Below are 22,578 nucleotides of genomic sequence, written 5' to 3' on the forward strand. Positions count from 1 at the left end.
AATCAAGTTAAAGAAAACAATACCAAATGCCCCAATAAAATATGCACATCCCTTAGGTGTTAATTCATAAACATAGGCAGTGCATGAGCATTGGTGAAGGGCATTTTGACTGCACTAAATACTTGCAACTTTGAGGTGACTGAAGTTTGCACACTCTGGTTGAAATATACTATAGTCATGATATTTTCTTATTTTCTGTATTCTTGATGTTCTGGCATTTGTGGACTTGATAACTGGGGAGAGACTGCCCCTCCCAGGGCTAGCCAGTTCTTAGAGACAGCAAAGGGCTTGCCCAGGAGCTAAGCCTTTCCTTTGCAAACTAAACAATCCAGAGCTCATATTCTGAACCACCCCTTCTATCAGGTTCTTACACTCCAGGAGTCAATATTCCTCTGCCCTAATTACCTAGGGCCAGGTATCAGACAGCTAGAGACAAACCTGCAACTCAGAGCCCACCAATGACATTATTCAAACTAGTCAATCCTAAGATGTTATCCCAGCCCTGCTACCTTGCCTTTTTTGAGGAAAATACCCTAAGTGCTCTGAGCCATGCTTTCTTCCTCTCCTTCTGCCTCCTGACCACCTTGGTGCTTCCCCATGTGGCCCCGTATGGTGTGCCCTGCCCTCTCCTCTCGGGAAATGTAAGAAATAGAAAATCTTCTTTCAATGGCTTTAGCCTCTCCCACCCTGCCTCAGTCACCTTTACAAATTGAGGGCCAGGCACAGATCATACACAGTAACAAACTGCGCCTCCATGTGCTTCTCTGTCCTGAGGACGTGTGGGGACTCACACAGGCAAACCCAGGGCTATGGAATGGAGATCATTTTAAAATACAAACACCTGGACTCACGGTTGAGGAAAGTGAAATTTATGAGCTTTGTTTGGTTATTGCAGGGCTATTCAGACATATTTACATATGAAAGGTAAAATCACTACTTTTACAGATTAGATTCCTGATGTTCAGGGGTTAGCAAGATTGTGTTACCCACTGTAGTTAATAAACAGAAAGGAAACTGGTCTCTACCAGAATCTCTGCCTGGTGCCCCAAGCACAACTGTCCCAGGTTTAAAGAGGAAACCATTGTTTCTTCACCCACTTTCTCAAGGCCAGCTCACTCTCTGGCACCATATTCCCTGGGAGTAAGTTTTCTTCTAGAAGAGTCCAGGGGAAGAGTTAAGGAGTAAGAGTACAGGTCTGGTAGAGGGAAGCCAGGAAGGGGAGGAGAGGAAAAAGAGCTGAGCCAGGGCTGGGGGTCTCTCCCTGGTTTCCTCATACAGCCCCGTGGCCAGGCCTCAGGGAGATAGTGTGACAAAGAGCACTTGGTGCAGGAGGGAGGGGTCAGGAAAAGTCCCAGGTCCCTGAGCATGGTTGTCAGGATTTCAGTCCACGAGGATGGTGTGTGGGGTGTGGAAGCCAAGAATTGGAGAGTCCCCATCTCCGCAGAGTTTCACTTCTCTCTCTCAAAACCAGTGTCCGGTCCTCCTGCCAGGACACATATGAAGCTGCCCCAGGTCTCAGTTCCATTGGTTTCTAGAGAAGCCATTCAGAAGCACCGCGGTTCCGGGTTATAACGTCCTCACCCACCACCTGAACTCAGATTCTCCCCAGATTTTGAGGGTCTGGGTCATGAGCCCCAAATCCATCTGCTCCTGCTCTTGGGGGCCTTGGCCCTGAAGGAGACCTGGGCTGGTGAGTGCGGGGTCGGGAGGAAACGCCTTCTGTGGGAAGCGGAGCGAGGGGACCGTGTGGCGGGGGCGCAGGACCCCCGGGGAAGGCGGATCTCCACAGCCCCCGGAACCACGCCCCCTACAACCTCGGCCCCGCCCCGTTCTGACCCTTCCTGTCCCTCTGCAGCCTCCCATCCCCTCCTCTCACCCACTCGGGTCTCCCACTGCCCCTTGTCCATCTAACGAGCCCCTCATCCCCTTCCCCGCTCCCGGCCCCATCAACCTCAGACCCGGGGACCCGCGCAGGGAGGGGGGTCGGGCCGGGTCTCAACTCCTCCCCTCCCCTAGGCTCCCACTCCATGAGGTATTTCTACATTACCATGTCCAATCCCTACCGCGGGGAGCCCCGCTTCATCGCCGTCGGCTACGTGGACGACACGCAGTTCTTGCGGTTCGACAGCGACGCTGCGAGTCCGAGGATAGAGCCGCGGGCGCCGTGGGTGGAGCAGGAGGGGGCGCAGTATTGGGAGGACGAGACGCGGAAGGCCAAGGACCACGCACAGGGTTTCCGAGACAATTTGAGTATCCTGCGCGGCTACTACAACCAGAGCGAGGCCGGTGAGCGACGCGGGCCGGGTCTGGTCACGAGTCTTGGTATCCCCCAGGGTCGCCGCGAGTTTCCAGGTCCGAGCATCACGCGGTCCGCCAACATGGCCCTTGATCCGGGAAGAGTCCGCGGAGATTCCCGTGGGTTTTGTCTTCGGTTTATACTGAAAAAGCTCTGACCAATCACCGCTGGTAGGTCTCTCAGGGGCGGAGCTAAGTGGGCGGGGCTGACCGCGGGGGCGAGGCCAGTGGCTTGGTGGATGCCACGTGAGGCCGGACGGGCGCCTCCTCCGCGGATACAGTCAGTTCACCTACGACGGCTCTGATTACATCTCCTTGAATGAGGACCTGCGCTCCTGCACCGCGGCGGACACGGCGGCTCAGATCACCCGGCGCAAGTGGGAGGCGGCCGTTGAGGCGGAGCGCAAGAGGAACTGCCTGGAGGGCACGTGTGTGAAGTGGCTCCTCAGATACCTGGAGAAAGGGAAGGAGATGCTGCAGTGCGCAGGTAGGAGGGGCTGCGGGGCCGCGGGGCCGCGGGGCGCCTTCCTGATCTCCCCTTAGGCTGGGGCTAGTGTCTGTCTAGTAGGGGAGGAAAGCGGGATTGAAGCCAGAATACTGCCCCTTGCACGGATGCGGAGTGAGGAATCCACCCGGGTGTTGAGATTGCATACCAGAGAGTGACTCGCCCAGAGTTGCCCACCCTTCTCTGTAGACAATTAAGGGATGCAGTGTCTCCTGGGATGGAGGGGGAAGCCACCTCTGAAACAACTGATCAGTGGTTCCCTTTGACTCTGGCAGTGGCTTTGGAAACCATGGGGGACTTTCTCTCTCTCTCAGGCCTTGTTCTCTGCCCTACACTCTATGTGTTTGACTTCTGACTCCAGCTTTTTTGAGCTACTTGGCCTCCACCTAAGTCAGAACTAGAAATCCCTTTTCTCCCCCTCAGAGACCTGCCTCCTACCCTGGGATGTCTCACTTTGATTCTAGAAATTTCCAAAGAACAGAGATTATTCCAGATGCCTGTGTCCAGCCTGGTGTCTGGGTTTTGTACTCCCTTCTCCCACTCCAGTTGTCCTGTCCATTCTCAGGATGGTCACATGAGCACTGCATCAGTGGCCCAAGAGGGATGTAAAGTTCCTGAATTTTCTGACCATTCTTCTCAGACCCCCTGAAGACACATAAGACCCACAACCCCATCTCTGACCATGAGGTCACCCTGAGGTACTGGGCCCTGGGCGTCTACCCAGCAGAGATCACCCTGACCTGGCCGTGTGATGGGGAGGACCAGAGCCAGGGCACAGAGCTTGTGGAGACCAGGCCTGTGGGGCATGGCACCTTCCAGAAGTGGGTGGCTGTGGTTGTGCCTTCTGGAAAGGAGCAGAGATACACTTGCCGTGTACAGCACCAGGGACTGCCCAAGCCGGTCAACCTGAGATGGTGTAAGGAGGGAGACATGGGCTTAGAGCCTCTTCTCAGGGAAATCAGGAGCCCTTCTCGGGAACTTCAGCAGAGTCAGAGCTGAGACTGGGGGTTAGGGCCCTCACCTTCATTTCCCTTCCCAGAGCCGCCGCCTCAGTCCATCATCCCCATCATGGACATCCTTGCTGGCCTGATTCTCCTCAGACCTGTGGTCGCTGGGTTTGTGACCTGAAGGAAGAAGTGCTCAGGTAGGGAAGGGGTGTGATTTGAGTTTTTTTTTTTTTTAATCCCACTGTGGGGTTTCAAGCCCAGGTAGAAGTTTGCCCTATGTCATGTATGGGAAGTCCCATCCACAGGCATGTGTGCTTTCCTAGTCTGGGGCCCTATTTGCTAACACTTACTCTTTAGTAAAGCACATGTGAAAATGAAGGACAAATTTATCACTTTGATGAGTGTGGCAATGGGGACCTGATTCCCAACAGTCACAGGACAGAGGGAAAATCTCTGCTGAGGACAGACCTCCAGGAGTGTGGTTGGTCCAGTCCCCACACACGTACTTTCCTCATGTTTCCTGATCCTGCCTTGGGTCTGTAATCACAGTTCTGGAAACTTCTCTCAGGTACAGGACTAGGGGCTTCCTTTAGGACCCCATGGCTCTGCCTCTTCCTTGGCTTCTCACAGGATATTTTCTTCCCACAAAAGGAAAAGGAGGGAGCTGTGCTCAGTCAGCAAGTAAGTATGGAGGGGAGGTGATCTCTGAGACCCTTGTGATCGTATAGATGGGAGCCCTGAGGAGCTCACTTACCCCATGGTTCCTCCTTTATTCTCATCTTCTCTGGGCTCTGACCATGTCCTGTTTTGTTCTATCCCAGGCAGCAACAATGCCCTGAGCTCAGATGTGTCTCTCATGGCTTCTAAAGGTGAGATCTTGGAGGGCCTCCCACTTGGAGGAAGTGGGAGAGAGGTTGGGGGAGAACCCAATGACAGAACTAGGTTATGGGGATTCTTTGACCGGACATTTTGAGCATGTGGTGGGCTGTTTAGAATTCACCACTTAACTAGGACTGACCTGAATTTCTTTATGATTATTTTCTTTATAGTGTGATACAGCTGCCTTGTGGGGAACTGAATTATGCAAGATTTGTTCACATCCCACCTCCTGTTGTAACTTCAGAAATCTCTGACTTTGCTTTCTGCAAAGGGGATCTGAATGTGTCTGCATTCCTATTAGCATAACGTGAGGAGGTGAGGAGACTGATCTCCCCCATGACCCCCTCCCCACACTGTCCAGTGTTATCTTCCCTGATCAGTTTCCATGTTTGAAAGTATCATGTACATGGTCACCCAGATCCTTGCCTCTTACAGGTGTTTGATTAGGAGTATCCAATGGAGATATTTTGCATATCTGTATTGCCAGATCATGCCATGGAGTATCAGTTCTTACTCTCTTTCCTACTGGAAATAGAGTTGTGAATGTCTTTATATCTGATCAGATTGGACAACCAATTCCAGAGACCGCAGAATCAGTTCAGAAGATTCTGTTCCTCAGGAACCTCTGCTCTTGATATATACATTTATATTTATATTTACAATAAATATATTTATATATATTAATATATGCATGATAAATACATAAAAAGAGATTTATTATAAGGAATTGGATCACATTATTTTGGAGACTAGCAAGCCCAAAATGTGTAGGGTCATGCTATGTTCTGAATGTTTGTGTCCCCCACAAATTCACAGTTGCAATCCTAATATCTGATGTGATGGAATTGGTAGGTGGAGCTTTTCGGACTTGCTTAAACCATGAGGTGGAGCCCTCATGAATGGGATTACTGCCTTAAAAAAGAGGCTCCAGAAGGATCCCTAGCCCCTTCCACCCTTTGAGGACACAGCAAGAAGCCTCTAGCTATGAACCAGGAAGAGGGCACTCACCAGAGAAAGCAACCATGCTGGTGCCTTGATTGTGGACTTCTAGCCTCCAGAACTGTGAGAAATAAATTTCTCTTGTTTGTAAGCTACCTGGTCTGTGGTATTTTGTTACAGCAGCTTGAATGGACTAAGACAAGGAGGCTGCTAGGGTAGAGACTCAGGAAGAGCTGATGTTCAGTTCCTATTTGAAGGCTATTGGAAGGTTGTCAGGCTGGAGAACCAGGAAAAGCCACTGTTGCAGTTCAAGGCTGCTGGAGAATTCTTCTTGCTTGGGGTGGTAGAAAAGCAGCCTTTTATTCTATTCTGGCCTTCAGCTGATCAGATGAGGCCTATTCACATTATGGAGGGTAATCTGATTTACTCAAAGTTCAATGATGTAAATTTTAATCTCATCTAAAAACACCCTCCCAGAAACGTCCAGAATAATTTTTGACCAAATATCTGGACATCCTGTGGCCCAGCCAAGATGACGCATAAAATTAACCATCACAGGGTACTTTTCTCCAAAGGGCACTCTGGGCATGGCAGGTCCTAAGCTCTTCATAGACACTGCCACTACAAGCAAATTTCCATTTCTGCACTTAAATGGGTCTCTACTCCAGTAGTTTCTTCTACCATCTCTGCCTAGGGGCTAAGTTCATTTTCATAGCATCTGGGTAATTCCTTTCCCTGACATGGGCAGAGTGGGTGAATACACTGGTGTGCATGTGGCAGAGCAGAGGGTATCCATGTGGTGGCAGTTGCTTGTAATCAAGTAGGGGAGATGACTTGATGGACAGTGTCACTCAGCCTGTGCCCAGCACCACAGGTCTTGCTCATGGAGTCCTGTACAAAGTGGCTGTGAAGACTGGGATAGAGACTGCAAGGGCACAGCAATGTGGCTTCCCACTGACCAAGGCTGACCTGGCATCTGCCACTGCTGATCACCTAGCCTGCTGATAGCAGCTGTTTCTTTCAAAAGAGAAATAAAATAGGTGAAATTAATTAAGAACTAAACATAGTTGTCTCAGACAAATGTGTCACTGCAGATCTAGGAGAAATTTAAACAATCTTTTTGTTTTGTTTTGCTGAGGAAGATGAGCTAACATCTGTTGCCAATCTTCCTCTTGTATGTGAGCTGTCACCACAGCATGGCCACTGACCGATGAGTGGTGTAGGTCTGTACCTGGGAACTGAACCCAGTTACCAAAGCAGAGCATGCCGATCTTAACCACTAGGGCACCTGGGCTGGCCCTTAAACAACCTTAAAACTATGAAGAAATTTATGGCAATGGAAAAGACAGCGCAAGTAGAGAAGTTAAAGCAGTTGCAAGAATTCTATTTCCTTTCAACCATATCTATAATATTTTATAGGTAAGTTCTACCAAACCTTTAAAGAAGGTTCCTGATCTTATATAAAATATTCAAGAGAATGGAGGAATAATGGGAAAGCCAAAAAACTCATTTTATTAGACGTGAGTAACATTGATCCTAAAACCAGTTAGGGAACAATAAGAAAAAATCATTATAAAAAAGTCACCATTAAGAAATTAGATGTGAGGGGCCGGCCCGGTGGCGCAAGCGGTTGGGTGCGCGCGCTCCGCTGCGGCGACCAGGGTTCGCTGGTTCGGATCCCAGGCGCGCACCGACGCACTGCTTTGGCAAGCCATGCTGTGGCGGCGTCCCATATAAAGTGGAGGAGGATGGGCACGGATGTTAGCCCAGGGCCGTCTTCCTCGGCAAAAAAAGAGGAGGATTGGCGGATGTTAGCACAGGGCTGATCTCCTCACAAAAAAAAAAAAAAAAAAGAAATTAGATGTGAAAATCCTGAGAAAAAATAGTGGACTACATTCATCAATGTACTATACAGCAATAAAATATCTTGACCACATGAGGTATCCCAAGAATGGGGGGATATTTAAACTTTAAATCTTTTAATGCAATTCACCACTTGATTAAAGAATTAGAAAAGACAGGGATGATCATATCTTAGTAGATGTAGAAAGTACTACAGATGAAATTCAACACTCCATCTGACTCACACTTCTTCAGTGTCTACCACTTTTAAGAACCCATGTGATTAGGTTAGCCCCTCCCCCAAAATCAGGATAATGGCTTCTGTTCCAAGGTCCATGCCTTTAATCACATCTACAAAGTCTCTTTTGCTGTGCATGGTAACATATTCACAGGTTCCAGAAATTAGAGCTTCGACATATTTCTGGGGCCATTATTTTGCTTTCTGTTACCAAGCCCTAAGGGACCAGTGACGCGCAAGTGGGTCCTTTTGTCCGGAGCCACTCATGCTAATAGAATGAGACTGGGTTCAGAGTAGCCGAGCAGAAACTTTACTTATTGATCAATGAATGGAAGAGGCAGAGCTTGTGCTCTAAAACACCTTCTCCGTGAAGGGAAAGTGATCAGGGTTCTTACGGGATATGAAGGGGGAGGGGTGTCCACATGACTGCTCAGGGCAGGGGCATTTGGGGCATGTGCAGATCTTCCCTTCTTGTGCATGGCACCTTTAGCACACTTTTACAGACATAAGATAGGTAAAATACTTAACATGTTGTGTTCTAATTCCTTTCCCTATGTTCCCGCCCCCACCTAGGCTGTGTCATCCTTGAGGGCTGAGACAGCTTGATTCTTTTTATTCAGACTCCACTCTTTATACACAGTACCCAGAATAAAGGAGATATTTGACAAATGTTTGCCAAATGAATGAGTTTCCTGGAAGTCCTTAGAAGACCAGGAATTGTGATGCATAAGTACAATTGAAAAGAGGCTGAAGGGAGTGACATCATAGCAAATGGTGGCATAGGGAACTTCAACTTGTCCTTACACAGAACAATGAAAAAACTAGCAAAAACTGTCAGACTCAATTTTATTGGAACTCTGGAAAATAATGGAGTGTTTTAGATACCAAGAGAATTCTCAAAACGGAAAAAGGCAACAGAAACTCCGTAGGAGAGCTTTGTGGTATCGTCACCTAGTCTTGGCCCATTTCCTGCTCCCCAACTCAGCTGTGATCTTGAAGACAACAGCCTGTCTTTAGTGTGGGTTCTTGGTGCCAGAGGGATCAGAGTGGACCTTGTTATCAAGGAATTGTGATTTTCTGTTGTGACCTGAAGGGTGAATGCAAATGGCTTGTCTTTATTTCCCCTCACTCAGAACTCTCTCAGGTCAGAGAAGGAGCTATGGCAAAGGGCATCTGTCGAAAATATTTAAATGTCAATAACCCAGCAGCTGTCACCAGGGGCAAAAACATCAGTTGGTGCAAATAATAGACATGCAGAAAAGCCTGGGAGGAAAAGCTGAGGAGTGGGGTGCTTTGGACGATAAGGGCTGTGAAAACTTCCACAAATTCCTGGGAATCTGGAAGACCATGTGCACACCCAGGTTGGGGCACATGATCAGAAAAGACCTGAGAAGGCCATGACATCCTACCTCTGGCTGATCTTCAATCTCCACACAAGCAGGAAGGGAAGGCAAAGGCAGAGTTGTAAACTGTTCAGATGAGTGTAGAAGGCATACCCTGACGTACATACACACACACACTCTCAGAGCCCAGCTCCAAAGACTGGAAAATGTTTTCTTTTCTTTGGTTTCTTCTGGCTGCAGATATTTAAGGCAATCTCTGTCAAATCACTAGCTGGCCACTAAGCTAACAGAACTAAGACTTCAGTGACCACAGACAACAGAGAATACAGTCCATACAAAAATAGGTAAGAAAATTCCCAAAACAAACAAACAACTACAACCCACAACAAGTAACAATAAATAGCCTCAGGAAGGGGGAAATATGATTTTCGTTTTTATCCCATTATAATATTGTAAATGTGTAGTTTTCAACAAAAATTATGAGGCATTTATTGAAACCAGAGAGTATGGCCCATTCTTAAGAAATAAAGAAACTGACAGAAACTATTCCTGAGGAAGTCCAGACATTAGACTTACTAGAGAAAGAATTTAAATCAACTATCTTAAATATGCTCAAAGAGCTAAAGGAAACCACGCACAAAGAAGTGAAGGAGCCAGGAGAACTATGTTTAACCAAATACAGACTATCAAGAAAGAGACACAAATTTATTAAACGAATGAAATAGAAATTCTGTAGCTGAAAAGTATAATAAATGAAATGAAAAATTCACCAGAGGGGTTCAAAAGCATATTTAAATGTGCAAAAAAAAAATCAGAAAACTTGAAGGTAGGTTAAATTAAATTATGCAGAAAGAAGAAAGAATGAATAAAAATGAACGGAGCCATAGAGATCTGTGAGATACCATCAAGCAAACCAACACACACACTATGAGAGTCCATAAGGGAGAGGAGAGACAGCATCAGAAGGACTATTTGAAGAAACAATGGTCAAAATCCTCTCAAATTTAAAGAAACTCAATGAACCCCAAGCAGCATAAAGCTAAAGAAAACCACTCAGAGACATATTCTAAGCAACCTGTCAAAAGCCAAAGACAAAGAATCTTGAAATCAGCAAGAGAGAAGTAACTAGCCACCTATAAGGAATGCTCAATATGGTTAACAGTCAATTTCTCCACAGAAACTATGGAGTCCAGAAGGCAGTGAGATGACAAATTTAAAGTCTGAAAAAAACTGTCAACCAAGAATTCTATATCTGGCATAAGTATCTATCAGAAATAAGGGAGAATTTAAGACATTGTCAGATGAACAAAAGCTGAGGGAGTTCATCTCTAGTAGGCCTGACCTACAAGTAATGCTAAAAGGGGCCCTTTAGGCTGAAATAAAAGGACCCTACAAAGTAACTTCAACCTATATGAAGAAATAAAGAACACTGGGAAAGGTAACTACATAGCTAAATGTAAAAGCCAGTATGATTGCTTTTTTCATTTGTTTGTAACTCCTCTTTTTTCCCCTCTATGATTTAAAAGACAATTGCATACTCAGATGTACATCAGCTGATGAATGGATGAAGGAAATGGGTATAACCATACAATGGAATATTATGTGGCCATAAAAGGAATGAAGTACTCATACATGCCACAAAATGAATGAACCTTGGAAACAATATGATAAGTGAAATAAGCCAGACACAAAACGCTACATATTACATGATTCCATTTATATGACATATGCAGAAGAGGCAAATGCATAGAGACAGAAAGCAGATTAGTGGTTTCCATAGTCTGAGAGTAGAGGGGAATGGGGGGTGACTACTTAATGCGTAAGCAATGTCCTTCCTGGGTGATGAAATTGATCTGGAACTAGATAGTGATGATGGTTGTACAATATTGTGTATATACTAAATGTCACTGAATTGTACACTTTAAAATGGTTAAAATGGTAAATTTTATATGTGTATTTTATATCAATTTAAAAAAAGAGGCTAGTGAATATATTCCAAAAACTTTCATATAGTAAATACTAAAGTTTGCTTCAGAATCTGCCCATCTGTCTTCTCCCATCAGGATTTTATCTCCTGCTGAAAGCTCACCCTTGATCTTCTGCCTGTAGAAAGTTGCCTTTCAGAACAGCTTCCCAGATCAGCAAGATCTAAACCCCAAAACAACTTCCTGCTTTGGATGCAAATTCTCAGATGCAAGTCTGAAGCCAATTTTCAGTGGGAATTAGGAGAGTGTCCAATTAGTAGGATTCACTGGGGATGACAATGATTGGTTTTAATGTTGGGGATGTCATGTGTGCATTTCTGAAGAGAAGCCTGCTCACAAATGAATATACAGTTGTGGTACGTGCAGGTGGAGTCCTCAACAGGGGAACTTAAGATAGCTCTAGGAACACCAGGCACCTTGCTGCTGGCTGAATGACTCACTCATCTGCCACCCACAACTGAAGAAAAACTGGAGCTCTTACCTGGTCCACTGAATGTGGACAGACTGAAAAATCTGTCTTTTAGTCTGTGGACAGACAGACTAAAAAATCCTGGGATCTCAGTTGCTCTTCCTGCTCTTGCAGCGTTATTCACAATAGCCAAGACTTGGAAGCAACCTAAGTGCCCATCAAGGGACGAATGGATAAAGAAGCTGTGGTATATATACACAATGGAATACTAGTCAGCCATAAGAAACGATGAAATCCAGCCATTTGTGACAACATGGATGGACATTGAACGTATTATGCTAAGCGAAATAAGTCAGAGGGAGAGGTCAAATACCGTACGATCTCAATCATAAGTAGAAGATAAAAACAACAACAAACAAACGCATAGACACAGAGATTGGACTGGTGGTTACCAGAGGGGTATGGGGGAGGGAAGAGGGCGAAAGGGGTGATTAGGCACATGTGTGTGGTGATAGATTGTAATTAGTATTTGGGTGGTGAACATGATGTAATCTATGCAGAAACAGAAGTATAATGATGTACACCTTAAATTTATACAATGTTATAAACCAATGTGACTGCAGTAAAAAAAAAAAAGACTAAACTAACATTTAGTTAGGGCTAAAGCTAGAATATTACTATGCAGTCTTGAACATCTGAAACATTTGGGGAAATGGAGTCCTTCAGAAAATATATTTATGGATGTGTGTGTGCTTGTGTACTACTTTTTAATATATATTAATATCAAATGTATTTAATATATATGAATATTTATGTTTATATATTATAAAATGTTTATAATATATAAAAATATGTTTATAATATATAAACATAAAATATATGAAAATATGTAATTATATTAAAATATACATATTTTATATGTACACATATTTATGATACATATGTGTGAATGTATATATATATATACACTTCCTTTACACCTATATACATAGAGAGAGAGGTTTATTTTAAGGAATTGGCTCATGTGATTGTAGAGGCTGTCAAGTCCAAAATCTGTAGGGTAGGGTAGGACACCAACTGGAGACTCCAGGAAGAGTTGGTGCTGCAGTTCAAGTGTGAAAGCAGTCTACCCACGAGTTCCTTTTCCTTGGGGGAGGTCAGGGTTTTTTTCCTATTAAGGCCTTAAACTGATTGTAGAAACCTCACCTGCATTATGGAAGGTAATCTGCTTTACTCAAGCTCTACCTATATAAATATTAATCTCATCTAAAAAATACCTTCACAGAAAATTCTAGAAGAATGTTTGATCCGATATCTGGGGACTGTGCCCTAGCCAAGTTGACACAGAAAATTAACCTCCACATGGGGCCATAGCTCACAGGGCCAGTCCCTTGTTTCCTGCTTCAGAACAGTTTCAGATTCCACACTTAGACAAGGTCTAAGCAAATTGTTTCCAAGATGTTCAAAGATGAACTCAACATCTACGAAGTCAACAAATAAGTGTAAAAACTTCAGAAATCCAAAGAGATTCTACATCCAAAGAGACTCTTCAGCACTGCTGAAGAGAGAGGGTCCCTTCTGGGGGCCCCAAAACATAGGGGCTATTAAGCTGCAGCCTAGACATGTCCTTCTTTCTACCTATAGGTCCCACAAAGCCTTACAGCCAACTTCAGTGATGTCACCTGAGCTAGGATTTTGGTTTTCTGATCATTTTTGTGAGCTTCAAAGCGTGACACAGGGATTTTCTCGTAATGATATTTCTTTGATGGACTTTGACATCCACTCACGGTGGTTCTGACTTCCCTGCCTGGTCCCTGGAGGGAATAGACTGTCCTGCACTTCTTTTCAGTGTCCCTTTGTGTAGGAGTGATCAGTAGACTTGGAGTCAGGGGCTCCCCCACTCTCTCCCTCCTCCCTAATGCAGAGTGCTTTGAGCTTCGGGGGGACAGAGGGTCTTCACAGTCTGCTGATCTGATGAATATCATTGTCTCATCTCCTGAAATAAAAGCACATGTGCACATGTCGACTGAAATAAAGAGTCCAGGTAAAGGTTAATTAAAGGAGTTCATTTGATAATCAAGGTGAGGAACTCCAGTCCCGGGAAACAGTCCAACAGAGTATTCTGAGGAACTTCTCTGAGTCTACAGATCTGAGTGCAGTTTATATACTTTTTAACAAAGCAGTGTGCATGTAGGTAAGGGCTTACACATCTGACAGTCATATACTTCAAGGATAACATAAACAAGAACTTTTTGGTTATACACCAAACAAGGCTTGGAGTGTCGGTGTTACCTATGTGTGGAGGGAGGCAAGGACCAGGGTCTTTACTTTTTCCCTCAATCTTTAAGAAATGCAGCTGGGAAATGTGAAAGCAAGGTACTCTTTATCTTTTCCTGTTGTTGATCTGTCCATCTGGCATCTTCAGTCATGAGATGTGGGGTTGCAAAGTCATTCTATTGTCTTAGGGCTCAGAGCACAAAGGGCCCTGACCGGGCCTGTAGCCCCAGAAAGTGGGTCCTTGGGCACCCGCAGGAAAGAATTCAAGTGGGACCCACAGAGTAAGACAAAGATAGGTTTTGTTTGTTTGTTTGTTTTGTGTGTGTGTGTGTCAGGAAGATTAGCACTGAGCTAACATCCGGAGCCACAGAGTAAGACAAAGACAGTTTTTTTGTTTTGTTTTGTTTTTGTTTTGTGAGGAAGATTAGCCCTGAGCTAACATCTGTTGCCAATCCTCCTCCTTTTCGCTGAGGAAGATTGGCCCTGGGCTAACATCCGTGCCCATCTTCCTCTACTTTATATGGGACACCGCCACAGCATGGCTTGACAAGCGGTGCACTGGTCCGTGCCTGGGATCCAAACCTGTGAACCCAGGCCGCCGAAGCAGAGCACGCGAACTCAATCGCTACACCACCAGGCCGGCCCCCAAAGACAGTTTAATTAAGCAATTAAGCAAGACTTAGGTAAGGGAAAGGGACAGGCTACAGAGAGCCTGGGCTGTCTCGGAAAGCAGAGAGAGCAGCCTGGAGTTGGGTTGAAGGGGATTTTTTGATGGGACCTCAAAGGGAATTGGTCACAGCAGCTGAGGATTAGACCTTGGGACATGGAATCAGTGGGCTGATTGGTCCTGGAGCTGCATGTTCAGTTTGTGGTCCCCCTGCAAACTGAGTGCTTTGCAGCAGGCATGGACAGGCTGCTGACTTGCTGTATGTTACAGGATGTGTGGCCGACTTCAGGTGGATGCGGCTTCCTGTATGTGCAGACTGGTTTCAATCTAGGGCTCTACCTAGCCCACGAAGATGCTTGTCTCACTAACACAGGCTTAAGATGGCCCGCATGGCTGCTTCAGAACACAGCATGGATTTTTGTACTGACTTTAAGTGTAGGCAGCTTGCTTGTTAGATTCATCTATTAGACCAGGAAAAGGGGTCCCAAAAGTTTGTTCACCCACATAACACCGACCTTGCATGCAATGCCAAAGTGGGAGGTTTCTGAGATGCCAGGTTAAGGACTTTGACTCTTCATTTACACAGAGAGAGAGGGATGAGTGGAAGGTGGGGCTGATGTCCAGAGTGGGAGCCCTAGGTGTCCTGCAGGATCTCTCTGTTGTTGTTTGTTTTTTTCTTGAAGTTTGAAGGAATTCATACTCGGGAGGAGAAAGCTTTTGAAGAAAGTGAGAGATATTCAGGGGCTTGTGTAGGAAGGGGAAAAGGGTGAGGAAGCAGAGACAGAGCAGAGTGGCGTTGACAGGAGGTAAAGGGAATCCAGGAGGAGAGGGGCCTGGCCCAGTGGCAGCAGGTCTGGAGCCTGGAGCCTCACTGCATGGAGGCCTGAAGGGCATGAGGATTTAGGAGAGTTCAGGACCTTCTATTGCCCAGAAAAGTCACAGCAGAATTTTGTTTTATTTTGTTTTTGTATTCTATTAAGATGAATTTGGTAAATAAGCCAGTGTGGGAAATAAGGACCTACTTTTCAAAGGATAACTTTTACAGTCTCCCTCTAGTTTCAACTCATCACCAGTCTCGTGAAGAAGGGAGCCAGGCACCATCACAAGGCCCATGAAGCTTGCTCTTTCTACTTGGATCTCTGCACTTCTGACTCCCTTGTGGGCTGAGGGAGGTGGGGAGTGCGAGGTGGGGCGAGGAAGGAGGAGTGTAGAGGTTTCCGATGCTTCCATCTGCACTTCATTTCTCTGCGGTTATTGCTTGAGTTCCTGCCTCCCCACCTACACCCCAACCCTCACCCCAGCAAAGAACAGCCAGCTCACGGGGCCCAGGGAAGCCCCTTGAGGCCTCACACCTGACGGTGTAGCTTCTCGGCATCATCTCTTTGAGGCCACTGACAACGGGTGAGCCGGAGAGAGCATTGCCCAGACAGGCTGGATCCTCTTACAGACACTGCCTTTGCCTTAACATTCTTGGAAGTTCTTTAAATCAGAAAGTCAGTGTCATTCTTCAGACTTGCTCTGAAAGCCTTTGACCTTTCTCAAGGACAAATCGATGCTCAAGGAACAAGATTTGCCCCCGACTTTGTCTAAGACCCGAGGATGCGATGGCCACGTGGGGTTCAAACGTGGTTGAAGTGTACCTGTGAGGGTCCCCGGTGTCCACACTCAATTTTGTGCTTCTTTTGTTTCTAGTCTGTGCCATTGTTGTAGTTGTTACTTGTCTGTCTACTTCACTAAAAACATCCCTTTCAGAAACAATTTAAGAAAGATTCAGTGCTATCAAAATGTGAAGGATTATCTTAGGGGAGGAAGTATCTAGCGTTGGGTCTTAATTAACATTTCGGTTTTTAAAAATCTGTAACTTATTGAGTGCAGGGCTTAGTTTTACAATATTTTAAAACTGAGATATTCTCTCCCTGACTCCCATACAAACGGAACATTATACTAAAAGATAAATGTCCAATAATTCAGAGAAAGTGAAGGTTACCAAGTTATCCCACTCCCTGAGACATCACTGTCAAACATTTGGTGAGGAATCTTCTAGGTTTTCCCCTACGTAAAGCATGTATTATATAAGTGGTATTAACGGCATTATAATTCAGTTTGTTCTTAAGCTTGGACAAAAGCCGAACAGTGTGTTGGGCACACCTTTTCATAGCGATACGTTAACATCTACCCTATGCCTTTTATTTGCTGCAAAGAATTTTATCACATGCCCTTTCTTTGGGGACGATGGAGATGTCCTACATCTTCACTGTGGTAGTGGTGACAGGGTGTGTACATTTGCCAGAACTCAACCAGCTGTGCATTCCAAATAGATGCAATATATTATATGTAAAGTACTCCCCAATAAAGTGGGTTTTAAAAATATTATCCTCTTTGAAATTTGTACTTTGGTTATGTAAAAACAACAAAACACCTTGTTCTTGTCGCTAAAAGATACACACTGACACATCTGGAGGTAAAGGGTCCTGATCTGCAACTTTCTCTCAAATGGTCCCTCAATAACAACAACAAGCATCTATTTATGCATTCAGAGAGGGATCAAACACTGAAGTCAAATGTTAATAAATGACAAAACTAGATAGAGGGGGATAAAGTTTAGAAATAATAAAAGTACAGCTTTTGAAATTTATTTCCCCTTTAGCTTATCTCGACCTTTTTGTTCTTCTCTCTTCCTTTCTTCAACACTCTCCCCCTTCCCTCCCTCCTTTTCCCCAGTCTCTCCTTGACATTTTATCCCCTGCATATTTGAGCCCCATGGGCAACACCCGTGACTGTGTTCACCTGAAGAGATCAGGTACAGAGACGCGTGTGGGCTGTCGCCTGGGCAGTTTGTAAGCGGTAAAGCGCTACCGGCTTGGTGGAACCGGATTCAAACAGGACCTTCCCGAGGTCGGCAGTTTCCTTCCTGGGGTGACCAGAGGCTGTAGGAAATGTTTTCCGTTGTTAGACACCAAGGTCGGGGCCCCATGGGGGAGGGGGCTGGAAGCAGCGTTGCCCTACTCACAGGCCTCAGAATCAACGAAGATACTGTTTTATTATTATAATAAGTCAGATTCCACATCCCCCTCCAGACTGAGGGACTCGGAATTTCCGCGGACCCTGGCAGGTCTGCATTTTCACCACCGGCAGGTGTAACTACCCAGGAGTTTGAGAACCAGAAACCTAAATGCAGCTCGCTCGCCTCCCACTCTGCCCATAAGCACCTTTATACTGCTTTTATGACAATGAGCAACTCATTTCCTTTAGGCCAGGGTTGGGGGGATGGGTGATCTTTATCCTCCCTGTAAACTCTGGGTCAACTCACTGGAAAATAAACCCAGGGTCTGCACGGCGAAGCACCGCCTCGGGTTATGTAAACCTCCGCCCTGGGACTTTTCAGTTTCTTTTCTGGACCCAGCAGTGGCGACAGAGATCTGCGAGGGAAAACACGTACCTATGCTTGTGAGTCCCGGGGTCCAAAGGCCAGAGTGGACGAGGAAAAGTAATTTATAGGGCAGAAAAGAAGGGGGCTGGAAGCAGGGTGGGGTGGAGGAAATAGTTTGTACAGAAATAGTTTGTACAGAGGAAATAGTTTGTACAGAAGACGACCTGGGTGGCTTGCTGGGGAATGGGCGGCCATGGGTAGCTCCTGGGGATCAGCCCAAATCCTGAGCCCTAGAACGTCAGAGCCTCTCATACCCCCCAGAGAGTAGCTTTGGCTTCATCTCTGTTGCAACCAACTTTAAACGCCTTGGAACAAACCTAGCATACTATATTCTTATTATTAAAGTATTAAAAGTCTTTTTTGGGGGGGAGGGATGAGCTGAATGAGACAGTTTGCTGGAGCTGCCATGCTTAGGAAGTCCTCAAGGAGGCTTGACACCATGAAGGGAAGGGCTTGGGACCAGCTGTCAGGAGACCTGGGTTCCCTCTGCCTCTCCACACTCTCACTCCCCTTGTGACCTTTAGCAGTGGAAAGAATCTCCCTGAGATGGGACAAGACCCATTCCCTGTCATGCTAAATAAATTGTGATAGTCAAAGAAATTAATTAATAAAAATGGACGTGAAATCTATGAAACTGTTAAAACTTTCTGATGCGTGACTTTTCCATCCATAGAAAAAGTGTAGGAGAAGGGTCTTAGTGGAATGGTTAGTAATGATGGGTATAGTTCAACTTTAAAAAAGCATTTTCAGGGGAGACAAAGGTGAAATGAACTCAGTTCCTGCTCCTGGAGTGGCTCATTGTCCAATGGGGGGAATATAATTTGGTAATGATACGGAGCAATGGGCTCACTCTGCTCGCCGAGATCTGAGCCAATTAATCACGAGTTAGAGATCGAGAAACGAAGTTTAATTAGATTAGCCAGCAAATCGGAAGACAGGTGACTAATGTCTCAAAGACCCATCTTCAAAGATTACAGAATCTTGAGGCAGTTATATAGGGAAAGTGGGCAGTAAGGAGGCGGTCCAGGGATGTTGGTCTGCAGGTATGACCGGCTCCAGGCATCACATTGTTCTATTCTTCTGTGAGCTGTGATAGATACCTTGTAGGTGTGTTTCCTGCCTGTGGTCAGCCTGTTCTGGAGAGAAACTCATAGAACAAAGTTTTTAATTTATCAAGCTATTGGGGAGTACATACGTAAGTGGAGGCCATAAATCAGGAGAGCATGTGAATTTTTTGGAGTACGTGCAGCACAGCGAGTAGTGCTGTATATTATACAGGAGGGGCTGGGGCCATTTAGTGTAACAAGATGTGCTCACTTATACTCACTTACAGTAAGATGGGATTCAAGGCAGGGCACGCTTGGTACCACTGGGGAGGTTCAAACCCTGGCCTAGACAAGTGATTCTAAAAGTTGCCTACATATTGGAATCACTGAGGGAGCTTTAAAAGATACTAAGGCCTAGGTCCAACCCAAGGGATAGTGATTCAATTGGTTTTCGCCTTGGCCTGGGCATATAGATAGTAAAATCTCTCCAGGTGGTTCTAAGAAGCAGCCAAGATTGAGGACCACGGGTGAGATGTTCCAAAAACCAAGATATGTGTTAGGAGGATAAGACATAGCTTTCAGTAGAAAGAGGTGCTCAGGATGGCATTATTGTTATTATTATTGAGATATAGTTCATATATCACATAATTCACCCTTTTAAAGTGTACGTTGGGTGGATTTTAGTATAATCCTGAGGTTGTGCCACCATCACCATCACCTAATTGGAATGATCTTTCAGGATGTGCAGGTCTGATGGGTTGGAAGGCAAAGGTGAGAGTAATCCAGAAGAGGGAGATGCTTAAGCAGTGGCATCCTGGTGGGACAGGGTAAGGAGACAGAGGGAGTCCACCTTTACTCAGATCTGTCACCAGAGAAATGAGGGTGATGCCAGACAGCAGGTTGTGGCAGCTGTGGGCTTTGATGGTGGAATAGAGGCGTTACATGTCAAATTCAGCAGAGGGGGCAGCTGTGGATTGTGTGGGGCCTATGGTTATAACTGGGGGCAGGCACGGTGTTCAGGAAGCCTTTGCAGTTTTCTAGGCTGAGGTAGATGAAAGCCTGGACTAAGATAGTGGCTATGGGATTGAAAAGGGGTTAGAGGAGCTGACTTTGAGTCCATGAGGCAGAGGAAAGGGGGATCAGAAGGGACCAAGGATGGTGATGCTAAGAGAACTAAGGGAGGAGGAGAGGCTGGTGTGGTGGGAGAGGTGTACTATCCTTGTTGACCTGTTGGATTTGAGAGGCGGATGGGTCCAGAGGTGCAGATGTCCTGAGGCAGGTTGGAAAGGGGAGTCTTGAGAGAGATTGGTGTTGAATTGAAAGGTGGGGAGCCGCCTCATTGGGCTTGTGATCCCCCAGGGACTGAATAGAGAGGTCACCTGGGAGAGTTAAGACACTTACAGGATGTGACCACAGGAAAGGAGACCTGGTTGGATCTGAGTCACTGGGAGGAAGAGGAGGAGATTATAATGGCTGCAAGATCTAAGAGCGTTTGGAATGTGAGTGGTTCTACTGGGGAAGTTGCTTCTGAGAGGCAGCGGTGGCTGAAGCCAGGAAGAAGCCAGGCACAGGCTGGCTAGTGGGGTGTCTCTACAGGAGCTCAGTGAGACCAGCACTGCTCTGTGGAGGGAAGTCCGCTTTGGTGGGAAGGGCGGCAGTGATCTGGGTGCCTCTGAGGTTGGTGCCCTAACACTCAGCTGCTCAGAGCCAGTCCCTGGGTATTTGGCTGTACTCACTCAGGCTCATTGACTTGGCATTGATGTCAGTTCCAGTTAGCTGAGCTGTCGGCTTTTCCACTCACGGCTTTTCCACTTCTGCCCAGGCCCACTAGAATGTTATGTTTGTAGGCCTGTAGCCCTCACTCTCTGCTCCGGTTCGGGCGGTGTGATATGACAATGCTTTCTGGGAGCGGGTATGCAAAGCCATGTCAGGCGAAGTTAATAAACTTCTGCCAGCACTTTCCTGCCTCAGCTGAGCTCTGAGGCTTGTGGATCCGCGGCAGGTTGGCAAATTCACAGTCATGTGGCTCCACCATGTCTTGCCCATCCTGGCCTGCACTGCCCTTTTTGCCCCCTGGGTACTGCCGCTGGTGAGTGGGGTTATTTGCAGTCCTCAGGCACGGGGGAGCCGCGGGGCCTTTGGGCCGGGGGGAGTGGCTGGAAGAGGCTGGTTGCCACCACCTCAACCCTGCTTTTCCCATCTTTTTTCACATCTCTTCTGGGTCTTGCATTTTCCAACCCCCGCAATTTTCTGATCACACCTTAATCTCTTTGCTCTACTTGGGGTTGTAGGGGAGAAACAATAATTTTCCCTCTACCCTTCTGAGTTCTTAGCTGAGACCACTACAATCAAAGACAGATTAAAAAGAGAAAAGCAAATCGAAGTTTATTAACAGGTGTACCTCCTGTATCCAGGAGAGATACCCAGAGAGATCGCTTACTCTGCAGGGTGGCTTAGAATTCGGGATTACATACATCTTAATAGGGAAGGGGAGGCGGGCTGTAGGGAGAGTAAATGCTTTAGGAAAGATGAATGGGCACTTAGAAGAATAGATGGAGAGTATGATAGTTTGTGACCAAGTTTGGGTGTGGTGTCTCCTCTCCTGCCTTAAGAATCAATCTTCTTTGGTTAATGAAACTCCCCTGGAGGGGATCTATGACAGTTGAGTTCCTTTTGGAGGACCTGTCTTTAGGCAGATAAGGGGAGTTCAGGCAAAGCTTCTCCCGGCATTTGCTTTTATTTTTTAAAATTATTTTATTGAGATCATACTGGTTTATAACATTGTGTAATTTCAGGTGTATGTCATTACATATCAGTTTCTGTATAGACTGTCTCCTGCTGATCACCAATAGTCTAGTTTTTACCCGTCGCCATACATATGTGCCCCTTTACCCCTTTTACCCACTCCTCCCACCCTCTTCCCCTCTGGTAACCACTAATCTGTTCTCCTTATCTATGTGTTTATCTTCCACATGTGAGTGAAATCATACGGTGTTTGTTTTTCTCTGTCTGGCTTATTTCACTTAACTTAATACCCTCAAAGTCCATCCATATTGTTGCAAATGGGATGATTTTGTCTTTTTTTTAATGGCTGAGTAGTATTCCATTGTATGTGTATATATATACCACATCTAAATTATCCATTTACCAGTTGATGGGTACTTGGGTTGCTTCCACGTCTTGGCTGTTATGAATAATGCTGCAATGAACACAGGGGTGCATAAATCTCTTTGTAGTGTTGATTTCATGTTCTTTGGATAAATACCCAGTAGTGGGATAGCTGGATCCTATGGTATTTCTATTTTTAATTTTTTGATAAATCTCTGTTTTCCACAGTGGCTGCACCAGTTTGCATTCCCACCAGCAGTGTATGAGGGTTACTTTTTCTCCACGTCCCCTCCAATATTTGTTATTTTTTGTCTTGTTAATTATAGCCATTCTGCAGGTGTAAGGTAATATCTCATTGTAGTTTTTATTTGAATTTCCCTAATAATTAGCAATGTTGAACATCTTTTCATGTGCCTATTGGCCATTAGTATATCTTCTTTGAAAAAATGTCTGTTCGTATCCTCTGTCCATTTTTTGATCAGGTTGTTTGTTTTTTTGATGTTGAGTTGTATAAATTCTTTATATATTTTGGAAATTAACTCCTTGTTGGATATATGGTTTGCAAATATTTTATCAAGTGGGTTGTCTTTTTGTGTTGTTCATGGTTTTCTTTGCCTTGCAGAAGCTTTTTAGTCTGGTGTAGTCCCATTTGTTTATTTTTTCCCTTT

General features: G+C 45.6%; 1 protein-coding gene across 1 annotated transcript; it reads left to right on the plus strand.

The window, feature by feature from the left end:
- The first annotated feature begins 609 nt into the window (after positions 1–609).
- LOC101392780 (saoe class I histocompatibility antigen, A alpha chain-like) lies at positions 610–6,933 on the plus strand. Its single transcript, XM_087437807.1, has 5 exons — positions 610–641; positions 1,856–2,316; positions 2,519–2,782; positions 3,840–4,616; positions 4,797–6,933. The coding sequence occupies exons 1-4, from the start codon at positions 610–612 to the stop codon at positions 3,926–3,928; spliced, it is 846 nt and encodes a 281-aa protein (XP_087293933.1). The 3' UTR covers positions 3,929–4,616; positions 4,797–6,933.
- Positions 6,934–22,578: the final 15,645 nt, after the last annotated feature.

This window comes from Ceratotherium simum, chromosome 13 (genome assembly GCF_057802395.1).
Source record: "Ceratotherium simum simum isolate JZ-2026a chromosome 13, ASM5780239v1, whole genome shotgun sequence".
Classification (NCBI taxonomy): Eukaryota; Metazoa; Chordata; class Mammalia; order Perissodactyla; family Rhinocerotidae; genus Ceratotherium; species Ceratotherium simum.

What these genes read in the sequence shown, in the direction of transcription:
- LOC101392780 (XM_087437807.1), top strand. Translation starts at nt 610, where the DNA reads ATGGTGTGCCCTGCCCTCTCCTCTCGGGAAAT. An exon ending in CGGGCCGGGTCTGGTCACGA is followed by an intron (nt 2,317 to 2,518) that starts GTCTTGGTATCC and finishes CGCGGGGGCGAG; the next exon opens with GCCAGTGGCTTGGTGGATGC. An exon ending in GGAGATGCTGCAGTGCGCAG is followed by an intron (nt 2,783 to 3,839) that starts GTAGGAGGGGCT and finishes TTCCCTTCCCAG; the next exon opens with AGCCGCCGCCTCAGTCCATC.